We start from the raw sequence: 27856 nt of genomic DNA on the forward strand, positions 1-27856 counted from the left end.
ATTGACATACTGCCCCATATTCAAGTAGGACAGGCTACTTGATCAGCACAGTCTGAGGCATGTTTTGACACTGTTTCTGCCTTTCCTCATTTATTGTCTGAGAATTCACTCAGCAGTGAGATGTGGTGAGTAACCCCGATGGGTTTTCAACTCTCATCAGTGCTTCCATGCCGAACTACTAATAAAGGTATTAAGACTGAGCAGAAATTAAGCACTTTCTAATCAACAGGAACATGTTTTTTTGTTCAATGCTCTACTTAAAATAGGCAATTTTCTAATCTCTTACTAACAACAGGTAAAATGCCTTAATGAGTGGTAAAACTGGGAATGAGGTAATGTAGCTTGATCCCGAAGCAGTGAAATATTGCAGGGCTGGCTTTTAATCTAAGACACAAAGCTCCAATCAGACACAAAGCTCCTATCAGACACAGAAAGTTAGCATTTTTCAAAAAATATTGGAGAATGCCTGGTTTGACAGCATATGGAGTAACTTTTTCGTGATAAGGACTCAACACTGTTACCATCTAAAGGTCAACATAATCCTAAGGCTCCGTAAGACCACACCTTAGCACATACCTCTTGTCTTCTGAGCCTACAAATATTTACACATTTAATGTTAAGATTTTAGGGGTTTAGTGACTAAAAGTTAATAGTCAAAGGGACCATTCACATGACTGAAGTTAAGCCTCTGACTATGTATTTGAACTGTCAGGACTTTGCACATCTTTTGTTCTACTTAAATTGATTAAGGCAATTTTTTTCTGGTGCTTCAGTTGGAAATCCTAAACTTGTTTCCCACCGAATTTTGTCACGAGGACATTTAATTTGACTTTTCAGGGCTTGTCAGAGTATGTGTGCAGAAGCAAAAGTGTCACATACAGTAATCTAAAATGCAGAGATAATCAAAGAGAAAATGCCTGAAAAATTATAAAGTAGGGAAACAAACCTCACCGAAGTGGGGGAATTAAATTTACTATTACTGTGAATAAGATTGTATGTTCTTTAGCAGAGAAATAATATAGTACAGGTGATTTTTATTACTTGAGTTATGGAAAAACATACCAAGTGACTACTCATAAAAATTGTGTTTACTTCTGCTGTGCTCATGACCAGCCTGTGCTTGCTTTCACGAAGCGGTTCAGCTACACTACAACCAATGCATATAAAAACCAAAGTTTAGGTTTGCTCAAGTACCGTCCAATAGAAAATTCAGGATTTGTGCAAACAAATATTTGCTTCCACAGAATATGTTTTAGATGGGAAGAAATACTGTTGACACAGCCAAAAGGAAGATGAAAATTAGATACACAAGATTCAGACAATTAATTGAGCTCAAGAAGGATTTCTCTGTACCCTTCACAACTAGGACAGCCTATCTGCCTCCAGTTACTATGTGATAATATAATGACAAAAACTGTGTGGCTGTGCTAAATACTAACTATCTAAACATTCTGTTTTTCCAAATAACTCTGCATGGAACAAGGCTGGTGCTTCGGGGGCTGGGGCTGGATGTGTGTGGGGGGGTGGGAAATATTTATTCCTAGCCTGAGATGTTAAAGATTTGTGCCTCATCACAACAGACACATTCACCCCTGATCATTCAAGAAAATCACATAAATTGCAGAACTTTTAGACGTCACAGAATTGCCAGCGTAGTCAGGGGACACAAAGTGCGCTCTTAAACAAAGCATTTTCCTAAGTGCTTCCCTCTATCAGTCAAAAGAAAACAATTCCACACAATCTTTGAGACTGAGAATTGCAAGCTAAGAGCTCACATTTCCACACTGTTAGTCATGTACAAATGTTTGTAATCAATTAATAAAAACTAAAACTAATCTAAAAAACTAGTTAACTTGCTACTTTGCTCATAGATTTTCCAGAGGTGAAAAAGGGAGGGTCTATTTAACAACTGGACCATTTTTCAATGACTTGATCATCTACGTTATTTGATCTTCAGCTTAATTATATATACTGTTTGGCTGACTAATCAAAGATCAAACAGTTAACAATCTAAGACCTGTACTCTACAAACATTTAATTAAATAAATGATCTCAGATTACAATGGTATCCATTAAGGTTGTAGGTTGAGGTATTCGAGAAATACTTTCCAGAACTTGTCGCTTCTTTAAGATGCAATTTCATCAGGTGACTACAAATGCAAGTGAAACTGGAAAGTAAAGGAAAACAAGATGATAACAGTGATAAAATCATGGTGGTCTTATGGCTGGTAATGCATCAGTCACAAGCTGGTGGGGGATTTAATTTAACCTTCATTCCTGCAGTACAGTGAACATAGTCCATAAACCCATAGTCTACACAATTTAAAGTGATGATAAAGCTTCTAGAAGTCTTCCATAAAATCTGACTTTGAATGCAATCTCCATTAAAAAAAAAAAAAGACAAAAAAAAAAAAAAGACTACTTACTTGGCCACAGTCCCCAAGTGCAGGTATGATGAATATTTTAAAACAACTTTTCCAGATGATCTATCATTTCAAGTATATTGGCATTGGAGTAGATCTGACTAGTATTTTTAAGCATTGCTACAATTGTCAATTTCTGCAAGCATTTATTTAATAAAAACTTGAGGGAAAACTTCCCTTTCCAAAAAGTTCAACATTATTTCATAAGAATTAAAATAAGGACTGAAAAATGTCTCAGTAGGCGTTTTGGAATCAGTCAGTAAACCCAATCAGCCAACTAACAAGCCAACTAAAAACAAAACAAGACAGGAAGATCAAGACTTGACTTGAACTTTCTAAGAAATGGAGAAGCAGAATTGCAACTTTTTCAGAGCTGAAAGGTGAGAATTTTCTTGTACTTTCTGAGTAAGAAAAAAAATTGCATACACCTTTGCAAACCAACTTTGAGACTACAGTCAGCAATACTAATGAACATAGAAAAGCCTTCTGTCTAAACTAACAATGGCAGCTTTGTAGTATAAAAAAATTCATTTCATTGAAGTTTTTAAAAAATTATTTATGAAGCCGTCACATGGGATTTAAAACACACATCAGACTGATTTGCCACGATTCTGACTCTCTTGAGTAAAAAACCCATAGTGTTCCTGTTCATTGGTTTTATAATTACTCTGCACAAAGACATGAACTACTGCATATGCTAGGATGAACACATACAACTGTGTCAAATAGCAAAGGAGCCAAAGAAAGAAAATATTAAAATACTGCTGCTTCTTGTATCCTTGGAGAATCTGTGGTGGCAACACAGCCTGTTGTTTCCTCTCTGAAGAAATATTATATATACGTGAGACATATTTACACTGTGAAGATCTTGTTCTCTTGCCCTAACGTGAATGATAAGATTTTAAGGTTGAAATAGGAGTTCTTTCAGACACTCACTCTCTCTACCCGGCAGCAAGGGCTGTATCAAACCCATCTGTGCTGGCCCATTTGGGAAGCATGTATGTAGGAGATGCAATCCAAGGGGGTTCCTCTATACTGGCAAGCCTCCAGCAGTCTTCAGTCTCCGGCTGAGGTAGTGACGGGATTGCAGGACTATCTGCCCTGTAGTCATAAGCAGTGACCATGGTCAACAAGGTGCTGGATTCATCCAGTGATGACACAAGCACCTCTGGTTCCAGCTAGTTGATTGATACAGTTCATTAGAAAACAGCAGGTGGACTTGTTTGGAGTAACTACAGGGTAATTTCACTTATTGTCCATATGTGAAGGTGGTCAGTTGTGTTGTGATTGAATTTTAAATATGTGGTGTTTTGTAGATGAGGTATATGATGAAATTTCTTTTCCCACTTTGAACAATTAAATAAGACAATTCATAACAATTAAATTATCAACTTCAGTGGTTTTATTTTAATTTAAAAAACTTTAATGGATATGAAAATGAATTAAAATCTTGAATTTGAGAATCTTATTTTTGTGCTTAGACTAAGGCTTGCAAAAAATGAAAGAGAAGTGTAAGCATATACTTGATGAAAACAGATAAGCAAAGAAAAAATGTGTAACACAAAAATGTTCGTATTTACAAAGAGCATTAAAAAAATAATTTCAAACATGCCATTTCAGATGTGCTTTGTCTAGCCTAGACAATCATTTGGATTGTTAACTGACCAGTGACCATGTTATGCGGATAAGTTAACACTTATCTAAATTTCATTTTTTCTTCAGTTTCTCTTGTATAAGAAGAGAACTATACAGACCCAACTTAAAGAACCATTTCACATGCTGTACTCAGAAGTTTATAGTCCAAAAGACTACCAACTATTCAAAATTAATATAAGTTAGTGTGGGTAAAAGCAAGCATTTAACCAGTGACAAAACTATTGTTCTAAATCTTTTTCAGGCTTGTTGATGTCTATTAGCTGCATACAAACTTCAGAGCCCAGTCCTTTTTGAATTACTTTTGCACAAATTGTTAAGGTTAGAAACAGAGTCATCTGTATTCATAGCCTATGTGGTTTAAAAGTAGTTGGACTTTGTTCAAACATTCAAAAAATCATCTTCGAGCTGCAACTAATCATAGAAGACTTAATTCCTCAAGGAAATTGTCTGGGAAAGTTATAAGCAGACAGAACAGGAATTTATAATGGAAGTTGGATTGCAACCTCGGGCTCTCATCTCTAAAATGTTTACACATGTGAGTATCTCATTGAAGACATACAAGGTCTCAGTGCTGCACCAAGATGTAGACAGATTGTGGGCACCTTTGTGATGCTTTCCTGAAATCTGTGAGGGTTGCAGAAAGGCTCCTTCCCACAGGGAACACGTGTTCAGGTAGTATTGTGGTCTTCAAGGTGTTCTAGCTGATTATCAGTTTTAAAAAATAATACTGTCTTGCTCTTAGAAAAGGCAGAATCCTATTTAATTACATGACAATAGTTTTATAGCGTCTGTATATAGTGTCCGAGAGCCATGGAAGGAGCAAGGGTTGCAAGTCTACCTTTCAGGTACCTGGAGAGACGAGCTGAATGTCTGCATTCCAGGCATAAAAGGAATTAGGCTACAAAAGGCAGGGTTTTCTCAAAGCCACACTGGTCCCCACATTGAGTGAGAATTAGGTAAGCTAGGTCAACAGGGACAGGCAAGATGGAAGGCTGAAATTCAGGAACAGGCAGCAAAAGCTCCTCCTTCTGTGTGACCTTAAATCCTCACTCTTTTCACAAAATGGAGCCAGAAACCCAAGCTTTTCTAGTACCTTAGTGATTAAACGCCACACAGTGAACATGGGAGACTCAAATCTCCTCTCTGCCTGAAGGAGCTAACATTTACATCTCCCACAAGAACTCTCTAATGACTCAGCTATATGATATACTACCTTGGACTCTCACAACTCTCCTCTCGTTAAAGCTCTACTACTCTTTGTGGTATGTTTAAATATTCACTGCAGCAAACACCAAGCCCTGTTTTTCCCCCCATGCCCTGTTGACTGTCTTGTCCAGCGGGCTTCACAGTCAGATTACAGAATTAGCCCATGCCAGTCAAGTCCTGCGAACATTATATTATTCCATGCAAACTGGACCAACTTCAAAGCAGTGATTTCGGACAACTCCAGAAGCTCAGGGACACCTGGGTTCGGAGTCACAGGCGTGCTGCCAGGAGGTGGGAGTGCGAGCAGCTCTCCAGGCGCCGGTGCATGCCAGGCTGCGGGAGGAGAGGGTGCGAACCTGTCCCACTCTCTGTAGGAAAGCGGGAGGCCCAACTTACGGCGCTCTGAAAGCACTCCTGGAAAGGATCCTGCTGATGGGAAAGGGGGAGCAATACCGGCAGTGCCAATCTGTCGGGCTTGTGCGGCCATGAGATGCCTGCCTACCTGCTGTGTACCTGCAGTCTAACAGCCACAGGGACGGGGCATCTCCTGGCAGACACGCACGCATCTAGCGTCTTCAGGGGTCAGACGGTCGTTGCTCCACGATGAGAAGCCAACTGTGGGACTGGGGAGAGCCGGAGCAGCCCTGCCGCGACAGGCGCTGCTGCCTGGCGCTGAGGAGGCCCGGGCGGCCTGCCGCCAGCAGCGAGGGCAGGGTGGTGGGTTTCACCGCAGCTCCCTTCAGTCACTTCGAAATGCTTGTGAACGGCACCGGTTTTGGAGCAGCGCGTTTCCTCTCGACCTCTCATCAGAAACTCCTTCACACGCGCATCCACACAACGCGCATCCACACACACGCACACGCCGCCTGTGGATGCAGATGAACGATTTCACCTGACCCGGCCGCCTGCGGGCGTCGCTCCCCTCGGGCGCCGGCGGCGTCCCCCGCCCGCCACAGCCCCGCCACAGCCCCGCCTCCCCGGCACCGTCTCGCCGCCTCAGTGCGCGCCCGCAGCGGGCTCGCACCTCCCGCCCTGCCGGCGGCCCGCGCCGCGGTGGCAGCACCCGCGGCCTCCCGTCACCGCCCGGTGACACCGCCCCGGGGGCCTTCCCGCCCGGCCGGCTGAGCGGGGAAGAGCGCCTGGGGGGTGCTGGGCGGCGGCCATTTCGGGGCGTGAGGGGAGCCACCCGCGGCGACCCCCGCCGCGGGGAGGGGTCGGGGGCAAGCCGCCGGAGGTACATACAAAGGGGAAGGCGGCCCCCGGGTGAGGCGGCTCCGCTTTCCCCGGGCGGAGGGAAGGAAGGAATGGGCAGGAATATTCTGGACCGAGGGAGGGGAGGAAGGAGAAGGTGATGAATAACTTGAATAAATCTGCAGCGGAGCTGAGGAGAGGGGGAGGGAGGCGGCGGCGGGTCATGTGAGGCACAGTCATGCTGCGGGCCCGAAGAAGAGAGTGGGGCACGTGGGGGGGGGCCGCCCGCCATAGCCGCAGCCTTGCCCCCGCCCGGCGCCCCCTCCCCAGCTAGGAGCGCCGCCACGCGGGGACACCCCGCCCTTCCCCCTCCCCGGGCTCGGCGCCGCTCGGCAATTTCCGCCACGCGAACCGAGCCTATTTCCGTCGGCCTCGGCCAGACGGGCTTTATGTCTGCCAGCGGGGCGCGCATGCGCGGCGGCCATCTTACGTTGTCTCTCGCCTGCCCTCCCCTTTGGCGAGCTTTCCCCTCCCCCCTGCAGCTCCGCGCAGCGCCCTCCTCCAGCGCTCCGTGAGGAGACGGGGCCGGGAGGGGGAGAGACCCGCAGCGGCGGGGCAGGCGGGAGAGAGCCGGAGGGAAGAAAGGACGGGGCAGACGCACGCGGGAGGAGGACCGGTCCCAGGCGCGGTTCTGCGGAGGAAGAGCGGGTGCCGCCTGTTATAAAGGGGGAGGAGGCGGAGGGGGAAGGAAGAGCGTGCGGAGCGCAGCCTCCTCCAGAGACAGCCAGACACAGAGGGAGGAGAGAGAGGCTGCCTGGCTGGCTCCCCCTTCCTCCCTCCCTCCTTTTCATGGACTCTCTTGTCGGGCTGCTGCTTTTCTTCCCTCCTTATTCCGTCTCTCTAATACCCAAAATGATTCAGCTCCATGGCTGCCACTGAAGGGGATGTCCCTGCCCGGCTCAGCCTGCCGCTGCCGCCCTCCCGTGCGCCAGTCCTGTACGTATCTGCGTTCTCCTACTATTACTACTACAGCGGTGATGGCGAGGGGCGCCGTCTGCCTCGCCGGGCTGCCCCGAGGGCCCGCCGGCTGCTCTCGCCCCGCCGGGGAGGCGGCGGCCCGGCGGCGGCCGCCGTGGGGAGGGCGGGCTGTGCCGGCTGCCGGCGAGCCGCGGCGGCCGGGCGAGCCGCGGGGAGGAAGGGGCTCGCCCCCGGGGCCGGCCGGCTCCTGCGGGCATTTCCTCCGCCCGCTGCTCGCCCCCCGGGAGAGGCGCAGGCGGGGGGGCGGCCGGGGAGGGGGGTGGTCGTGGAAAGCAAAAGGGGGGGGGGGGAGAGGGAGGAAGAAAGTGAATGGCGGAGGGTTGAAAGTGTCACATTCAGAGGCGCTAATCTCGAGGCGGCGGAGGACCGGTCCTCGCCCCCTCCCTGTCTCGGAGGGGAGGAGGAGGGGAGGGGGGTGGTTAGCGGCGGTGCTGAGGCGCCTCAGCCCGTGCTCTGCGGGAGCCGGGGGGTGGGGTGGGTGGCTGTGCCTGGTGCCTCTGCCCTGCCGTGAGCGCAAAGCTAACTGTGTGTATGTGTGTCTGTCTGTCTCTCTCCATACCGGGGGATTGCACTCTTAAAATACACCCGATACAATGCACCAGCCTGACTCAGCCGCAGACATTAGTGCTAGGAAGATGGCGCACCCGGCAATGTTTCCTAGAAGGGGCAGCAGCAGTAGCAGCGGCAGCAGCTGCGTTACTGCTCCCACTGCACCAGGTACCGGCGTTGGGAGCGCTGCCCTCTCTGCCGAGGATTATCAGCCGCCTTTGCTGGTCCAGCCGCCGCCTCCATCTCCTGCAGCATCTTCATCAGTGGGTCCACAGCCGACACCCCCTCCTCCACAAAGCCTGAACCTCCTCTCACAGTCTCAGCTCCAGCCGCAGCCTCTTGCACAGAGTGGAGCTCAAATGAAAAAGAAAAGTGGCTTCCAAATTACCAGTGTGACCCCTGCTCAAATATCAGCGAGTATGAGCTCTAATAACAGCATAGCTGAGGATACAGAAAGCTACGATGACCTGGACGAGTCCCACACTGAAGACCTGTCGTCTTCAGAAATCTTGGATGTTTCTTTATCTAGGGCCACTGACTTGGGAGAACCCGAGAGGAGCTCCTCTGAAGAGACTTTAAATAACTTCCAAGAGGCAGAGACTCCTGGGGCTGTTTCTCCAAACCAGCCTCATCTTCCTCAGCAGCATGCTCCTCTGCCTCATCACCCACAGCAGAGTGTTGTGATCAATGGAAGTGTTCACCCCCATCATGTTCACCACCACCACCATCTTCACCACCACCACCATGGACACCATCATCCATCACATCCTGGGGTGGGCAGTGCCCCAGTTTCTGGAGGACCACCACCCAGTCCATCATTTAGAAAACTGTCAACAACTGGAAGCTCTGACAATGTTATATCAACTGCACCAGTTTCTGCTGCATCATCCACTGGTTCCCCGGCATCTGTCGTCTCTAATATCCGCACTACAAGTACTCCTGGCAATTTAGGTGTAAGTCCTGCTACTGGAACTAGTACCTTAAATAATATGGGTGGTGGTAGTTCTAGTGTGGCAAGCAGTGTGCTTGGTACTATAAATTTAAGCAACATCACAAGTACTGGTAATGTAAATGCTTTGTCTGGAACTAGCAGCAGTGTTAATGTGAATATCTTGAGTGGTGTTGGCAATGGTACGAGTGCTTCCTCTAGTGTCATTAACAATGTTACTAATCCAACTGCAGGAATGGCAGTGGGATCAAGCCAGCAGCCGCCTGCATCTGGCACATCAAGGTTTAGGGTTGTAAAATTAGATTCTAGTTCTGAACCTTTCAAAAAAGGTAGATGGACATGCACTGAATTCTATGATAAAGAAAACACTGTTGCAGTTTCAGAAGGAGTAGCAGTAAACAAAGCAGTAGAGACGATAAAACAAAACCCGCTTGAAGTGACTTCTGAAAGGGAGAGCACCAGTGGGAGTTCTGTTAGCAGCAATGTAAGCACACTGAGTCACTATACAGAAAGTGTGGGAAGTGGAGAAATGGGAGCACCTACTGTGGTACAGCAGCAAGCGTTTCAAGGTGTGGGTCCGCAGCAGATGGATTTTAGCAGCGCTGCTCCTCCAGCAATTCCAGCATCTAGTATACCACAGAGTGTTTCTCAATCACAGCTTGCACAAGTCCAGCTGCATTCTCAAGAAGTAAACTATCCACAGCAGAAGCCAGGGGTCCAACCTTCTGCACAGGCCAGTCTAACCACTGTTACTGGGGTTCAGCCAGCCCCAGTTAATATACTAGGTGTATCCCCATCTCTGGGCCACCAGCAACCTGCCATTCAAAGTATGGCTCAACAGCCGCTACCATATTCTCAGCCGGCGCAGCCTGTGCAGACTTTGCCAGTTGTGCAGCAACAGCAGTTGCAGTATGGACAACAGCAACAGCAGCAGCAACAGACAGTTCCTACGCAGATGGCTGCAGGTCATGTTAAGCCGGTGAACCAAAACTCTGTTGCGGGGGCTATGCCAGACTACATTCAACATCAGCAGATCCTTCAGCCTCCAGCCCCTGCCATGCAGCCTGGTTCTACTGGAGTAGGAGCAGGGCAGCCGGTTCCCGTTGCCCAGGCACAGGGCATGCAGCCTTCAGTACAAGCACATCCAGCCACTGCCCCAGCCCAGCCTGTTGCACATGCTCCGGCAGCAATACCAGGTGTAGGTACCAGTGGTCAAATGCTGAATGTTGGGCAGCAAGGAAGCGTAGCTGCTGTGGTGCAGCCACCGTCTGCTGCAAACCAAATTCCACCTCCAGTTATGCCGTCAACGGCTGCTCCTCCATCTTCACAAGTAGTGCAGCCTGTGCAGACAGGAATAATGCAGCAGGGAGTACAGGCTGGTGCTTCAGGCCTTGCTCAGCAAATGGTCATTGCTCAGCAAAACACCTTGTTACCTGTACAGCCACAGGCACAAGGAGTGGAATCTGTAGTCCAAGGGATGACTGGCCAGCAGCTGCCTGCGGTTAGCCCTATACCTTCTGTTCCTGCACCAAGTCAAGCTGGTTCAGCTGTGCCCCCTGGCATACCTTCTGCTTCTATAGGTTTGGGACAGCCACAGAATATAGCACAAGCTTCGGCTGTGCAGAATGGGAATTTGGCTCAAAGTGTTAGTCAGCCTCCCTTGATATCAACAAGTATAGGTATGCCAGTGGCACAGAGTGTGCCACAGCAGATACCGCTAAGCTCTACCCAGTTCCCCACACAATCACTAGCTCAGTCAATTGTAAGCCAAGTTGAAGATGGCAGACGCCCTACGGAACCTTCCCTGGTGGGTTTACCTCAAGCTGCCAGTGGCGAGAGTGGTGTTGGAGCATCAGCTGTTTCAGATGGCGGTAGCAGCAATATGCCATCCTCTGCTTCCCTCTTTCCGCTGAAGGTGCTGCCGTTGACAACACCTCTTGTAGATGGTGAGGATGAGAGGTAAGACTGCCTGTAACCTTATTAAGGGGTAGACTGATACAGTGTGATTTACACTAACTTGCAGGTCTTGTTACAGCCATTCTGTGAATAGAAGTGGTGTGATGTTTTTGTCTAATCAGAAACATTGTTTCTCAGGTCCCGGCACATGTAGGTATTACATGAAAATACTTATTTTTCTCTTGGGAGGGTGGGTGGGTTGTATTGATTATGCTCTGAAACTGCTGCATGGGTAAATTGCGTTTAACAATCTGTGACAGTGTGTATATTCCCATTGTATAGAGGAAGACAAAAGGATACTGTGGAATGTGGGTATGCTAGTGGTGATTGTAGTTTAGCTTATTTATTATATTGAAATAATGAATATTTATTCCTAGGTAGATTATTTTTTTCCCACGAGCCTAGACTTCATCCTGCCTCAGCTTCTCTTTTTTGAGGATTGACTTTACTCACTTTGGACTGGTTGCAAGTCTGTGGTGTATGTAGAAGCCTTCTCTTTGATAGCCAAGAGGCGCTTTAGGCAAATGAGTATGGTGGGAAAAGGGAGGTTCAGCAACACTGTTGTGGCTCTTTAAATTGAACTTGGGGCACTTTTGGTCTTGGTGGTTTTACTTCAAAGCATTAATCCATTGTGAGAGCCGTGCAGGCCTGTGGAGGGGTGGTGAGCCTTTGAATCTGGTGCACTGATTCTATGCAGTCAGAATAAGAAACCGCACATGTTCTTCCACCTTCACCTTTTCATATAAATGACCACTGGCTGGTCTTAATAGTAAGAGCATGTGAATATTCTCATTTCTTTGACGGTGAGTGCAGAAAAGCTGTGTCAGTTGTGAAGGGCCCTTGCATGTGCAGGCTGAAGCAATCCGAACAGCAGTTTCAAAGTGCAGTTGTTTGATACTAATTCTGTGAGGAAATTCCTCACTGTATTGAGTACCTCTTGTGATACATGTTTACAAATGGACAGGAAGACTGTGGTGGTTCTCCCAAAAAACTTCTTGTCTAATAAGAAGCTGACATTAATGGGAGAAGTACCTTTAAATAACCTGCCTTGAGAATGTGGGAGAGGACAGAAAAGAACACTAGAAAAGAAAAACAGACTCAAGTGAGGAGACAGAATAAAGCACTGAACACTTACAAGGTGGAGGAAAATGCCATAGCAATGGGAGGTGAAGTCCTTCTTAAATATCTTCTTGGTGCCATAACTCAAATCAGGAGTAGTATCAGTGGCCAAACTGGAAAAAAAAAAAAAAATTGTGTTGCTGGGAGAGGCTAGAGTCTCTTCAATATTGAAAATACTACTCTATCAGCAGCCTCTGATTATGTTGATCATGAGGTGTTGACTGCCTTAGTGGCTTTCATCACATCTTTCTAAGATGCCAGAGCGCTATAATGAGTAGCAGCTTGTCTTCCAGGAGTCCTAGAAGACAAGTTCCAACACTGTTTCGTTGTGATTATGTTTTTTGTACGTGAAGGTGGTAGAAGACAGATTAAAGTGTTAAAGCCCACAGTGTCACCATTATGCTACTAGCAGTCAATTTTCTCAGAAATGTTTTCTGGTCCTCCTTCCTTCGATCTTTCTAAACCAGGACACTAATCCTCTTCATGGGTCCTGTTTGTGTTTGGTGGTGTGTGTTGCTTTTTTTTATGTTCGGGTTTTTTTGTTTGTTTTGGGTTTTTTTCCCCATCATCTAAAAAAAGCCCCCTAAGCTTTCAGGGATCCTAGCTGAGTAAGAGAATCATAAACTCATTGATACTCAGTGTTTTGGAAAATGACATCTAGCATGTGACTTTACCCTGATTTTAAGAGCATATGTTAGCTGTTCGTCATGATTGGTAGCTTTTCCAGAATATTTAATTCCCTGAAGGTAACAATAGCCAGAAATACCTTCTTCCTCTGTTATTTGGCTAGCCAAAGATCATATCCTTTCTTCTCCCATGCACGTTGTGTCTTTGTTCAGTCTGTCATCTCCAGGTAGGCTACACTTTTGTTTAGCTGCAGTTGGAAAGTCATTTAGATTCTTTACACAGAGCAGGATATGACTCTCTTAAATGGAGACCAAAAATAATTGCTTTTTGTTTTGCATGGCAGTAGTGGTCAGGTCACTTTTGTGTACAGTTAGATAATTTACAGCAGTACTTGTCCCCATACAGCTGCCTGTAGCATTAAAAACTTGGTGAGATGGCTTCTGTTTCAGCTTCCAGGGGATCTCAGGGCAAGGTATTATTTGTATTGTCATCTTGACTGGAATCTCTTTTGGTCCAGAGCTTAGACCTCATCACTTAATAAAGGCAGTGCAAGATAATGCTGTTACTCCGCTTGCTTCCTCACTTCTCTGCCCATCGGATGTCTCTAGCTAGAGTTCTTGAGAATTTTTTGCCTGCTTGTTAGATTATTCCCCCCTTTACTGAGGTAAAAGGTAGTGTATTGTAACAGTACATAAGCATTTAAGAAGGAGGTATGCTGTAAATATGTGTGTATAAAATCCCTATTTCTCTCTCTTATGCGTACATATACTGCTGCAGATTTGTATCAATACGTCCCAAGTGATTCTAAACCTGGCAAGGGAAAAGGTAGGAGAAAGGAGTAAGTGATGACATAATTGGGCCAGCGAAGAAGCTGTAAAATTCCATTTAGTGTGCCTTTGAAAAAACATCTGACCCATGTAATACCTTGTTTAGATTAACTCCCAGCTTCCGTTAAACCTGTATATAATTGCATTTAAAGACATGCCAGTATCTTTAAGTCTTTAGGCCTGTTCAGTTTTTACAACACCATTTGCAGCTCTTTCTATGCCCTTTATCAGGGCATTGCCTTTTAAATATAGGCAGTGTAGAGTGTGTCGGTGTATCTGCTTTGAAAACCGTAGCCTTTATATCCCCAGTATGAATGATTTTTTGAAAAAAAAAACCAAAAAACAAACCCTTCACTTTGACTTGAAATAAGAGATATTAAAAATGAACTGCTTGGCAGAATGTTGTATGGAAAATTAATTTGCAAACTTAGTTTATTAAGGAGAGGATTCAAATAATACCATTACAGTTTGTGTTTTAAAAAAATCCAAAACAATGACAACAAAAAAAACCCCCAACAACCAAACCCACGTCTAGTTTTTCTGACTAGTCTTTCTTCAGCCTGTTGGGTATGCCGTAGAGGTTTGTATGTCGGTAGATTCATCATCTCTTCTAATATTTCAATGTACTAAAAATGCTGGCAAGTTTTTTGTATGTTAAGTATCTTTTTTTCTTGGGTTGAGTCATGGTGTGGACTTGTTTCAGTGCATGATTCTCATATAGTTTCTTGGATTTGCAGCAGTTATCTTGATTTATTCAGTTTGGTTATTAAATCCTGTCAATTTTAGACATGGTCTTTTGAGCTTAGTATTTCATCCCTAGAACCATAGAAGAGGATTTCTTTTATTTTTATGCTTTTGAAACTTAAGTATGGAAAAATACATATTTGTATTGTGGTGAATTCTTTTGTGTATTTGTACTTACTGTTGCAAAATCCGTTTTACATCTTCCTAGACAATGCCTTATTATGCTGCAGATGCTTGCAATAAGATTTTGTACAGACTTGTATAATTCTTAAACTACCTGTAAAGCGAACACTTAAAGTCAATGTATTTTACAGTATTTATAAGGGCTGTTGTAAGTGAATTTAAAAATAACTTAATCTGAAACATTGTTCACAATTACTCAAAAGCAGATTTTGAGAATGAAAGAGAACTAATAACTGTCTCCGATCTTTGACAGCATTTCCTGTAGAGTTGCTTTTATTCTATTTAGTCTGATGCAAGTTTTTTTCACCTGTATGTGCATTTCATCCAAACAGTGAAGCAAAAGAGAAAGGAGGAAATTGTGATGATAAACACATAAAACTGACATAGAGATTTGAATTATTCTTTATTATCTGACAACCTCATAGTTTTCTTTTTGAAGATAAATTTTTATTAAAAGATCCCTTTACACCTGGACAGAGGTAGACAAATGTTGGAGGAAATATTTTTTTGTTTAGGATGTATGTTTTGACTTGTTATTAAGTCTGTGGAGAGACTGTAAGATTAACGCTGAATGTGAGCACTGAAAAGACTTGTAAACAGCCTTTGAGAATCTCTGATAGTAGTAACTAGCACTAGCTTGTAAAGCAAGTGTACAGTCAGAAAATCGAATGAATTTTAATCATGTATGTAGTTAGGAAGGTTGATCAGGTACAAATGAGATTTTTACAGATGTAATTGAATACTTATTGAAGATGTTAGGCAGTAGAGAATGAACGTAATAAAGTACAACTGGAAGTTTCAATTAAATGTTACTTTTGATGCAGTAACTATTTCGCATAATTATTTTGTAAGCTGTTCTAGAGTGTATATGGGCTTTCTTACTTGCTGGAAATTTTGCTTCTGTATTTGATGAAAAAGGGAGAAGATACTTCTAGAAGATATTTCACAATGAAGGATTTATGGTGGCTTAGCATAGATTCATGGTAGTGGGTTTTTTTAGCTGCATCCTGGGGGAAGTGGTGGTGTTTTCCATCTTTCAGATTTAAAACTTGCTGCAGAGTCTTGCCACCAATGTGAAAACTGCATAAATTGAGTTCTGGGCAATTGACTGTTAGAAAATTCTCTTCATATCTTTAATTTGGCTATTTATGTAACTTGAAAAAATAGTTACCCTTGGTAGTGGTAAGTCACATGAGTAAAAAGAGAGTGCTTTGGTGAAGAAAATGTGGTTGCTGTTGTGTCGTGCTGACAAGTCCAGCTTCTCATTTCATCTGATGAAATAAAATACCTACAGTTGGCTGAATTGACTTTGTTAGTTCTCTGCTCTGAGTAAAGAACAATGAGGAGTTCAGTCTGCGCCTTGTATGTCTGCTGGCCAGCTGTAGGTGGCAATACCTGTTTGGATGGACCTTTTTTCTCATCTCTTTTTATAGATGTGTTTTCTGCATGCCATGATATGCTTTGAACTAAGGACTGCTGCAGGCTTGGTATTGCATTGTCTTTAAAGACAGGAAGAACCAACAGATATCAGGGGGTTGTAAAAGCAGTAATTTAGCACTTAAGGCAGATTGTTGGAGATACTGAGAAAAGTATCTCTCCAACTGATAAAGTGATTTCCAGAAAATGTTCCTTAGCACTACAGTTTTGGCTGGTCTTTGGAAATTGTCAGTGGATAAGCAGACTAAATCATGTATGTATGTGTGTACAAAAAGAAACAAAAGGTTTTAAAATATTTAATGTTGAAAAGCAATCTATGTTACTGTCTCAGGTTTTGCATTCTTTATGTTACAGGCTAATCTGGAAATTAGAATTATCCCTTCATCAGGCTGTGTATTGGTAGTGAAATGTTTCAGCCTTTACAAATTACTATGTTCTAGATAATGTTACAACATAGTAATGACTGTAACTGTGGTAAACTAGCAAAGTTAAGAGGATGGGAGGGGGAAATAAATACATCACCCCCCACCCCAAAACCAAAAACCACCCCCAAAATATTCATGTATCTTGCTTAAGCGTAAGTAAAAAAGCAAATGGGTAGCACACCTATGCTACAAAAATCCCCTATTATAATGCCGTTCACTTTACAGAGCGTAATGAAATAAATAAGCCTTTTCAGACCTGTCTCTTAAGAGCTTAGGGGGTAGGTCAAGTTGTAAACAGTAGTATTGCTGTAGTCTTCTAGAAGAAACTATGCACATCTGAGTATCAGTGTAATAATAGCAAGTGTATTCTTAGTATGACCTTTTTGGGAATACTTTGTGATCTGGGTTTGCAGTTTGGTGTAGGTGAAATGTTAAAAAAAAAAAAGAAAAGAATATTGTCTTTTGTTTTCATTGATTGAATGCACATGCTCGTTTCTGTTCTTGATTAATTTATGAGACTAAAGTGTGCTGTGTGTAATAGGTATTACACTTTTAACAAATAACTGAAAACTTTTTTTTTAAAGTGAGCCTATAACTTTAATTTAGTGCATTTAGGCCACCAAAGGCAATATTGTTAAGCAAAAGCATGCTTTAACAGCATACTAAGCAGGGACTAAGGGTAAGATTATTCAGTAAATTATTTAATGGTAATGATCACCATAAACAAGGAACTAGTTTATTCTCAATGTGATTGTACAGGAAACCATAGCCTAAAGGTAAGATAGAAAGAGCTCTTGAATGACTGGAGATACCACTTTATTTTAGCCTGTTCTAAAGCATTCACAGAGTTACAAATTGCATGATGGAAGTGCAGCTTAATTATGGTATCAAATTGGAGCACCTGATCATCCTTCTGCTTTAATGTCTTGCAAATCTTTTAACTCTTGGTTTGCTTTTGGATTTTGGTTACTAAGATAGTGATGGCGCTACGGTCACTTGTGGTGTGGAAACCCTTATCAGCTCATTTTGTGCCAGCCTTCCAAACACCTGTTACACATTAACAGTGTTTGAAGGCAGGATTTGGTTTGTGGTTGCAGTTACATGTAGAAGTCTCCATCTTCCACTGACACTGGACAGACTTGCCTCAGAGAGGGATTTAGAGATTATAAATGTTTGGCAGGCAGGGACTGTAATGATCCCATACATGCAAATGTCAGAGTATTGCCTGTGATAGTTTAGGTATTTTATCATGGTTGGTTATCTTACGGACTAAATGACTTGCTAGCACCTACTAAATGACGACTTTTGGCTTTGGTGCCATGCAGAGATACTCATCATAGTTCAGAAACAGCATTATGCTTTACTAATTGAACTTTTTCAATTATATGAATTTTTTTACACTTGCAAAGTAAAATCTTGAACACTTTACTGTGATTTTCTCAAATTACTGAAACAAACTTGTTTGCCATTTTCTTTGAGCAAGCAATTTATTTGTTCTTACTTTCTTTAAATTATTTTAGCTTTGTTTTGTACAGCGGAAGTGATGCCTGAATTTTTTTTCTACTCCACAGTCTGAATTACACATGTGGGTCTTGACTTCTTCTAAGTTGTTTTAACCTTTTTTTATGAATTCAGTTATTAAAAAACATTTAAACTGGGCTATATAAGCATAGGAGTGTTTCAAAGTGTTGCTCCATATGTGCTACATATATGAAGTCAAGCTTTCACCACTGTGCTCTGTGTAAAATTCACATGCACCTAGTTAGATAAATTTGGGCGCTTAAGCAAATCCGTGTTGTAATGGGTTTTTTAAATGTTCATGCTTTAAGAGTTTATTGTACTGTTTTTGAGGTGCTTAGTGTTGGTGAAGTTTCATATATTGAGTACCTTTGACAATCAGGACATATGTTTAAGTATTGTAGGCATTCAGGCTTGAAGTTCTTGTCCCAATTTATGTTTCTTCTTGCAGTGCAGGGCTAGTGATGGTCCAGAACAAAGTAACTTCTTTGTTCAGCAGAGAATGTCTACCTAAGCAAACTACCCTTTATAATTAGCCTTCCTTGCTGAGGGTTGTAGATAATGATCTGGAACGAGTACCGGATTTTCAAAGTATATTAGAAGAGCAGAGTAGGAAGTAAAGCAGTTTGAAGTTTTGTTTATTATTGACTAGAAATTTAACTAATTTTTGAAGCTGACTATAATCCTTGAAGAGCAACAAATGCAAGTACCACTGATGGTTTTTTTCTCAAGGAAACTTTCAGAAAACCATGCTTTGTATTTTAATAAAACTTAAGGGGTATCTTGATCATCTGTTCGTCTACTTTTAAACAACCCATTCTTTTGAGTATAGTGGAGGATTATGATTTTATAAATTGCTAAAACAGGCAGAAGGTGGTATTCCATAAGTTTAGACTTAACAGAAAGATATGGGTGGGCCCACAGGCTGTTAAAAAAAAATGTAGACAGAATTTCTAGTAAGGTATAGATTTGATAGCAAATGGAAGTTGGTTGTAGAGTGTTCTATAAACTCCTGCTTGTGTGCTAAACCACTTGGCCAGGCAAATTGTTTGAGCTTGCATGTGATTTTAAGTACTTATCCAACCTCCTGTTTGTATGTCTGTTGGGTTGGTGGCTTTTATTAGGTTGTTTTAATTAGCATGGATATCCACCAGGAACTTATTAGAGCTGTGATGTCTTTGTGTGTAATCAAGATGTGAACTTATCTAGCAGTTACCCGAGTGACAGTATTGAAGTACTGTGCTAAGTATTAGGGACAGTATTCAAAGCTGCTGAATATGTGGATACACATTCAACAATACTTTTGGTGTCTTAATGCATTTAATAATAGCTTTTTTTACTACTGTGTTGCAGTATAGTTCGTAAAGACAAGTTACACAGATAAGGTAATTTCGGCATGCAGTGCTATTAGTGTATGCTTATTTCTGTATCCTCAGTGTTACACTTGGCTCACTCCTGTAAGATCAGAAGGTGCACATCAAATATAAGTGACATCATTTTTTTGCAAACATTGTTGATCTTTTATTTGTAATCCATTGTCTCATGGGTCAATTACAGTCCTAGTTATTGGTAATCAAGTGTTAATCTTCTTTGGTGCTTACATACCTAGTCCTTTTAATTGCATAAAATGTTAGGTTTCTGAATTTAGTGTCTGTTGTGAGTTGCTTGTGCTTGGTTTTAAATTGTTGTAAACAAATGCATGGTATAGAAATAACTTTTAATGTTTTTTTAACAAATTTCCAGCAACTTTGAACTCCCTGTGGAATGTAGAGGGATGAAATCCATGTCAAGACGAGAGAAAACTTAAATGCCTTTTAAGCTTCCTCTGACCTTCATTTCATCCAACTCTGTCACAGTTGTATACAGATGAAAGAGATGACTGGCAGTCATAACTTATATATAAGAAGCTGTAGAAATTGAAGGAATCTGAAACGTAACTATACTAAATTTGTGTTTCTATCTATTTAGTGCTGTTAGAGCTAGTAAGGAAGACTGTGATTAAAAGTAACTCATGTGTGATTGCTTTCACTTATATTGTGGCTGCAATCATGAAAAATTTCTCTTCTTAAAGAAGAGCAAGCAAAAGCTACTCAGGTAGAATCTGAATAGTGAGTGAATTGTTTGACATATATGGCCACTGAGTTGGGATAAGCATAGTAAAAACCAAAACAAACCCACCAAAACCAACTCCTCTAGATTTCCTGGAGCGTTTTCAGCTTGGTAATTTTACTGGATGTATGTGTCAAGGTATCATAATGTGTTTTGTGTACCATGTGAAGAGATGCTGTATTTCTCTGAGGAAGTCTGTCTGTGGACTGTAAATAGTGTTTTAATTCTTCCAGGGTGAGCCTAACAGAAGTGGAATGCTTTAGCTTCCCCTGGGATTTCACGAGGGTTCATGCAGCAATGTTTGCCCTATAGAAAGAAAGACATGTAAAGGGAAGCAGAACAGTTCAGGATGTCTCATGATTGTCGTGTGTGTAAATTTGTGCATGGTGTTAATTGTCATTGTCCTTCAGTGTTCAGGATTCTCAAACTCTGAGCATCTCTGAAATCTGGCAAGGAAGGATTTTGTGGAAAAAATTATTTTATATTCAGTATTATGGTTTGTTTATGTTATAAGCTGTTTAGTGATAATCTTGACCTGGCCTTGACTAGAAATGTCTACTAAATCTCTTGATTAATTTTTTTGGAGATTCTTTGGTCTAAAATTTTGAACGTTGTGTATCTGTATACATGTATATGAGAACATATAAAGCTTAATCCTTCTTTTTTAAAAAACAACAACAAACCCAAGCAACCCTAAACAAACCTGCTGGTGAGAGAACGAGCAGTTGATGTTCTTTACAATTTAATTTCTTGCATTCTTAAAAGACTAAGTGAAAATAAAAGGAACCATGAGTTAATGACCACATTTTTTTTAAAGTACTTGTTAAATAATTTACTGTAGCACTCAAATGAATTAAAGGTATAAATGTACCTCTTTAATATATTGAATGAGGTTATTATGTTAAGAATGGATCAGCATATTGCACTGCCAAGGGTTTCTTTAGTAGGCCTAATATCCTAAATTGAGTGAAATGGCAAGTTACTCATAACTGCTTAGGGACTGGTGCAGGATCTGTATGTGCTTCTGTGGTTTTTTTCTTTCAGAGTTTGTGAGACACTTTCCAATTTTGTAATTACTTATGAAAGAGAGGGGTACCTGAGCACGTTTTTGATTGGAGACAGGGGAGTGAGGAAGAAAGTATGAAATATTTATGATGGTAGTTATGGTCTTCTTTCTTTTTCTGGTCGGGAAAGGGATTTTAATTTTTGAAATGGTATCAGGCATGTGTGTGTTAGAGCCAAGTATATGCAGTTGTTGGCAATACAGGCTGCTCTTATTTATAGGATAGTGGCTAAAAGGCCTAGTTGTGAACTGGGGCTCCACCTTGCTAGTTGCTTTATAACAAAGAACAGAAGAGGTGGTCCTAAAGGACTTGCTGTCTGATGTCCATATACTTTCTGAATTGATTTTAAGACAGTGATACTTTAAAGCAGGCAAAATCTTAAATGTTTTTAATGGTTTATGAAAAAACAGAGCAGCAAAGCAGGTTGGTAATCTGTATATTCCTGTAGAGGTGTAACCTGTTGCTAATGAAGTACACAATCTGTGGAATACGGTTGCATTGAAAACTGAGTCACCATTTTGTCGTGAAAGCATGGGTTAGCCCCTTCTGTAAGGCTTCACTGACTCAGCTCTTGGGATGTATAGATTCTTAGTGCTGCTTGCTTATGCTGGAGCATGGTGAAGTAATTGAGCAGTCTTTTTACTTCATTGGAAATTAACAGGTAAATGCAAGATGATGATTTGCATGAAGACGTTTTCAGCTTCTAGAGAGTACTTGATCTGTGAAAGGAGAGAAATAAATGTTTAACATATAGCAGACAGTTGTGACTAGCAGTAGTTACCTTCACTTTTTCCATTTGCCTTGACCATCAAAGCCCAGTCTCTGGGGCTCTTTAATGTATATATTTACTGTCCAAATACTTAAAATATTTAGAACAGACTTTTTTAGTTACTGGATGAAAGTGTTTTCTCTGAAAGTATCACCAACAGTCTTTCAAAGAATTCTGTAAAATATGTTGAACTTGTGTGAAGTTTTCGTAGGTATTTTCAAATAGAGGGTTGTCTTGATACTTACTGATCTAAAAAGTGTTTAAGAAAGCCATGCAGCCCCCCCCCCCTTAACATCTCTCCAATTAAAAAGTATTAAGCTTGTTTTTTTAAGATTTATTTTTAAGAGTTCCTTCCTACTTCAACCTCCAAACAAGGTAGACTAATCAATTCTTAATGTTACAGGAACACGTACGCTTTATAAATATATAAAATTTTTTATTTGTATGTTGCAAGAACAAAAAAATAACCAAACCCAAAACACTGGGATATCTTTTTGTTAAATGATAGAGTTAACATATGTTAGATGGAGGATCAAGTCATATCTGTGTAAGATCCCTGCAGTTATCCAAAATCACAAACACCCTTCTTTTCTGTATGTCTTCTATTTTGGCTTTAGAAATACTATAATTCAGTGGATTTACAGGTACTCTTTCGAATTACTTTCTCAAAGTTGCTGTCAGATAACTCTGGAACAGAAGTACTTTGATAGGCACTAGACCTGCTGTCTGTGACTTAAGAGGAAAGTTGATATCTTCTGGATTATGTCTGTAGCCTCTGTGTATGCAGACAAATCTTCCCACGCTTTTGTTACTGTGATCACTAGAACAGTCACACATATTGCATTCATCAAATAATACTGCCGTGTAGCTTTGCACAATTTGGCATAGGCAACTTGGCACTGTGAGGTCTGTGTTCAGAAATGTTGGAGTCAAAGTTTTTGTTTTCTGTAGTAAATTGTGATATGTATATGTAGAGCTTCTGTAAATAAACAATGCCTTTTCTATTAAAAACTTCAACTTTCTTGGATGCTATTCTTAATGTAACTATAATATGAAAAAAATATATTAAAAGATTATCTTCTGTAGTATTTTGTATACTAAATATATGCTCTAAGGTATACATTTATAATGAAGTAAAAATTCTTTTTCCCTGTGCAAAATACTTTGAACATGATGGGTGAACACTGAACGTTTTAATTTTTGCTCATCAGTTGCATTTTTTCAGCCACTGATTTATGTTGTCTGCTTCTAATGAAGAGACAAGATTTAGAAATGAAGCCCTTTCAGAAATCGTGAGGTTGCTGGAAAGATCTGCATTTTGCTTCAGAAATAAGAGTTAAAAGAAGTATGTACCTTGGGTAGACCAATCTGCCTAAATTGACCACAAAAGAAATGTACCAAATACAATTGACAGGAAAAGGAGGCTTTTTTCCTTTATGAAGGAAGATCCAGCCATGTCTGAACACTAATTATAGTGTCTGTCAGTCAATGTGACTAGTTTCTGTGAGATTGTTCTTAAGTGGTAAAGAAAGTTTGTAACCTTAAAATGGTAAGAAATGGTTTGAAATGCAGTATCTGAGATTTGCATTTTTTTTCTGATGAAGTAGGCATTTTTTATCTCTCAAGTATATTGGTGTTAGTGGGTTGACTTAAGATTGTACAGACGTGAAACGTGACAATGAAGACTCTTTGGTTCTGTTTTTTCTGCAAAGGAAATAAAAAGTGTTTGAAACATGGCAATAAACACCTCAAAATGTCAGGATGGCAGCTGTTGACTTGGCAGCTTGATCTTCCTGAAGGACATACTTGTGTTAATTCATCTAATCGGGGAATTGATAAAAATAATAGAAGAAAGAACTGCTGGTGAAGGAAGGTAAATAGAGCTCTGATGTGGAAAACTTGAAAATCCTGAATTGAGCTTTGCGTTTTGGAGCAGTTTGCAATGGAGATTCTGAACATTTAGCCTTGTACTTGAAAGGTATTTAGAAACATGTGTGCTTCTCTTACCTTAAGTGTAATTTCTCTTTACTCCCTCTTGATGGCTTATGGCCAGAGGTCCAGTGCCATAGGAAGAAATGACCAGTGGAGAAACTTTTGGCCAGCTAGAGTGGATTTTGTAGTCAGGCTAGTATGACTGAGTGTTGCGGGGTTGCTGTATATCCTTGGAAGTGACTGGTTTTTGATTGATACTTAACTATTGAGGCCAATACCTTCCAGAATTATTACATAATAGAAGCACTTGGTTAAAGTTAATTGTAGATTTACCAGATTGGCATATTTTATGTGATGCAAATTGCATTTTAAGAATTCCTAGTGTATTTGCTTTTCTTGTTGTGCACTGTCTGTATTGTAGCTTCACTGTGTTGCTCTGCTTACGTACCCAAGTAGAGGCTTCAAAACTTTGTTCTGTTCCTTTCCTGGTAATGTTGGCAAAATGTAGCACTTGCAAGACCTAAGTCATGCTGCGTGAACTAATGCGTCCTGGTTTTAAGCCTGGAATGGTGTCTTACAGGTCTGCTTCAGTACTGTGTCCTGTGCTTTTTCCATTTATCCAGTTTGGTTCAGCATTTGCTGTTTGCTTCAGAACTCTCGATGAATGGTAAATGCTTTGATTCAGGAAAATGAGGCTGTCTTTTGGTGAGTCTTTACAACAGAAGCAATGAAAGGGGGTAAGAAAAAGGATGGCATGAGCAATGTAACTAATGATAAGTTTGTGGGCTGTTAATTCCTTGTCAGACTGTGCGAAGACCTCAGTTTGTGTTATTTTCCCTTCTTTGTTCCCTAGAGAGTCACTCTTACTTCAACCGCAAGCTGTTTGTATTGTCCTTGTAGGTTAGGTTTCTTGCTTCCGATGTTTGATGCCAGCAGAGAGTGGAGCTGGTGTTGCGGTCAGTGGCTTTCCTTTTCTCTTCGTGGATACATTCTCAAAGTAGAGTGTCTTATCTGATGATCATTCTTGTCTTCCTAAGGGTTTTCCACTCTTACCCACTATTACTGTGGTGAGTTAGTATGTTTGAGTTGCAAATCTGTTGCCAAATGTGCCAAAATGGTCATTTGGCTTTGGTGCGGACAGATAGAAAACCCAGGATGTCCATCGTGTAAATTGTGTGAGTACTTTTAACTTGAGCCTTTGAGGACAAAAAGCTAATGAGTTAAGGCCTGCTGTGTCCTCGGAGCCTGTCCTACAACATCTTGAAATTCAGTTGTGGTGGTGTATTTTTTTTTTAATGACTAAAGATCATCTACAGGGGATTAGAAGGAATTCAGAATGTAATGACAAAGTAATACCTAAAGAGAGAAGCAAATCTCTAAGGCTCAATGGTAAACCTACATCACACTTCTGATGGAGACAATGACTCATAAGGAGCCTAAAGCTATGATAACATAGCCACTTTTTTGTACTTTAAATTATAAATGAGAACTACTTCAGAACAAGATGTGGACCGTGTATGCCCTCAAATAATCTGGGAACAAGAGAACATGGGTAAAATTGCCTTGGCCAATTTTAAGAAATATTTTGTCTGTGGAGCTCATTGCCACAAGATCCTGTAGAGGCCTAGGAATTAGCAGCACTTTAAGGAGAAAAAATGTACATGTGTATATAATGTGTGTGTACATTTTCCTGGTGTTTATATAGGAAATGGTACAGAATTATAATAGTACATGGCAATTAAATGACTTTTGGCTTCAGCTCCTAGGACTACTTTTAGCTAATTCAGGGGAAGCAAGTACATCTTTGAGATGTATCTATTGTAGCTGCTACTTTCACCTTTTTCAGTGATTTTTCATGATAACTTGGTGCTGGCAACTATTGAAGACAGGATACTGCTCTGTACCTTCTTATTCCAAACTAGAAATAAAAAGAATTTTAAGTTGTAGTTTATTTAAACTTTATTGAAAATAGTGGTGAAGTGTGAGGGCAGGAGAGGAAACTGATTGAGTCAAATGGAAAAACAGGTACAGAAGGTGGCCATAGATACCCTTGACTGTTCATAGAAATGTGAATGATCACAACTGATCCCATGGCTGCTAAAAGCTAGGTGGGATGCAATGACGTGTTACTGAGGAGAGTCGCAATAGTTCAGAGGTTGTTGCACCTTTAAAGTAGGGAAAGGCGTAATGACTGCCCTACTCTTATCAAAGCATGGGTCAGAAATTAAGAAGACCTGTAGGCTGAAGCAAGATATTTACAATTTCATGAACAACAAAAACACTTGCCCACAGTCGATATTTTTTGGGAAGCTGTTCTTGTGCTTGAAAAATGTGTTGGTCAGCATAGCAATGGCTTAAAATAGTGTTTTGGATGCTATAGTGCTGGCATTAGAGCCCCACTGGCAAACATCCAGGAGGCTTGTAAAAGAAGAAGAAGAATGCTTTAAATGTTAAACAAAGCTTCGAAAAGCACCTTCTGATGCTTAAATTCTCCAAAATTTTAAAATTATGTGCCTCTAACAAAATATTTGAGTGAGCTTAAAATCCTGTAAAGATATACGAGATTAGCAACAATTCTTACTGCCAACACAAAGTAATTAAATTGATTATAGGTGTGCATGGAGAGTAGCTAGCTGTGAAGAACTGCTGAAGTTTTACAGAGTAAAGTGGTAGTGTACCAGTGAGGTAAGAAAAAGCTTCAGCAGTTTTTTTTTCTTGTTTTCCCTGCTTGCATATTTTTCAAATGCTTGGTTCTATGTTGGGATACACTGTAGGCCTTTCTAGGCTAGTTCTACTTTATAAACATATGTTCAGTGGCTATGAGATGGCATTGAAGTATGTTGTTTGTCCTTTTGCAGGATGCTCCAGGTACTGGAGGAGGGATGGCTTTAAGCAGCCTCCTTCCCTGCTCTTCCCAGTGTCATCCTTGGTAGTTACATTCTGACAAAGGGGAGGAAAGATGCCTTCTGTTGAGATAACCCCTCTTAGTGTCTGTGGATAACTCCATTAGCTGTTGCTAATGAATAACTAGGCAAGTAGCAAGCATTTAAAATTGCCAGGTTCTCAATTTTACTGCTGCCAGCAAAGGACTCTCCCACAAAGATGGGAAATGCTTCCTGTGCTTCCCCTTCCAATTCTGTCAGGTAAATGCTGTTGCCAGAGTTGCTCTGAACTGTCTTCACAGTAAAAAAAGAACAAGACAGTTTGTCTTGATTCATGTCTGTGTGGTCACATTTGCAATCAGGGTGCTAATAGTAATCTTAAAGGATGTTACCAGGACTCTTGAGATCTGGCATAATTTTTTCAAAACATTCCCTCATCACAGTGCTGCTTTTTCAAATGCTTTAAGTAATGTTGAGGAGGATTTTGGCTTTATGCTACTAATAAATTCTGGAGCACATTTTTCAGGACTTCCAGATTTCTAGAGTTGCTGGCATAGAAGATGTTCTGCAGATCAGCAAGCATGACAGAGGTCACTAAACCCTGAAGGAGACAAATAATCTACTTAGGGTTTTTTTTTCCTGACTTTATTTAGAACGTCTAATTTGTAATATATTGAAAATAGTTGTCTTTTCATTAAGTTGTGTTTCTGTTTTAATCCATCCAACAGCAGAATACTGTGTAGAATGTGTATATCTTGTCCAGTCTGTGGAAACAAGTGTTTTGTCTAATGAGTTTGTGCTTGGACAAGACCTGAATATGATCCCTAAAAGAGTACCGTTGTGGGAAGGACTTAAGCCAAAGCCTGGGTTAAGACAAGCCCCAGGTATTGTGTCTGCCTGTTTTGCTCCTCATGATGTGGCTATCAGCTAAATATTAGTGTTGTATTTAAACTACAGCACCTGTTCCAGGAATCCTACTTCAGAAGCTGGAGGAGTCTGCAGACTTTTCAGGGGTTGTGCTTGATGTTTGAAGAGGATGTTTGATTAGATTTTAAACTAGAGTCTGATGTGGATTATACACAAATAATGCAATTATGTTGCAAGTTAGCCGTAAAATGATTAATAAATTTAGGAATGCAGGAAGCCCGTTGATCTTGTTTTGAATGTAAAAAGTTTGTCAAAACGTACTTTTTAAAATTAATAGCAGTTACTAAAGCCAATAAATTACTGTAACATTTTCTAGATATCCAAT

At 41.3% G+C, this 27856-nt stretch overlaps 2 protein-coding genes across 7 annotated transcripts in view; one reads left to right on the forward strand and one right to left on the reverse strand.

Moving 5' to 3' along the window:
• Positions 1-5471: 5471 nt before the first annotated feature.
• Positions 5472-6948, reverse strand: LOC129735325 (basic proline-rich protein-like). Its single transcript, XM_055701514.1, has 2 exons — positions 5788-6948; positions 5472-5618 (listed from the first exon to the last, which is right to left on the reverse strand). Exon 1 carries the CDS (start codon positions 6946-6948, stop codon positions 6025-6027), a length of 924 nt encoding a protein of 307 aa, XP_055557489.1. The 3' UTR covers positions 5472-5618; positions 5788-6024.
• A 55-nt stretch (positions 6949-7003) lies between these two features.
• The window catches only part of TSC22D1 (TSC22 domain family member 1), a 95838-nt gene continuing 74985 nt past the window's right edge, over positions 7004-27856 (forward strand). For 5 of the 6 annotated variants that reach the window (XR_008730819.1, XR_008730820.1, XR_008730818.1 and 2 more), the window contains exons 1-2: positions 7020-7472; positions 8117-10971. Coding sequence is in view for 2 of the 6 variants with exons in the window: in XM_055701511.1 (XP_055557486.1) it covers positions 8150-10971 (2822 nt within the window). In the remaining 4 variants the exon portion in view is untranslated. Of the gene's footprint in view, positions 7473-8116; positions 10972-27856 lie in introns of all 6 variants that reach the window. The other variant, XM_005433234.4, reaches the window with a different exon arrangement.

The sequence above is a fragment of the Falco cherrug genome, chromosome 2 (assembly GCF_023634085.1).
Source record: "Falco cherrug isolate bFalChe1 chromosome 2, bFalChe1.pri, whole genome shotgun sequence".
Taxonomy (NCBI): Eukaryota; Metazoa; Chordata; class Aves; order Falconiformes; family Falconidae; genus Falco; species Falco cherrug.

What these genes read in the sequence shown, in the direction of transcription:
- LOC129735325 (XM_055701514.1), bottom strand. Translation starts at nt 6,948, where the DNA reads ATGCGCGCCCCGCTGGCAGACATAAAGCCCGTCTGGCCGAGGCCGACG.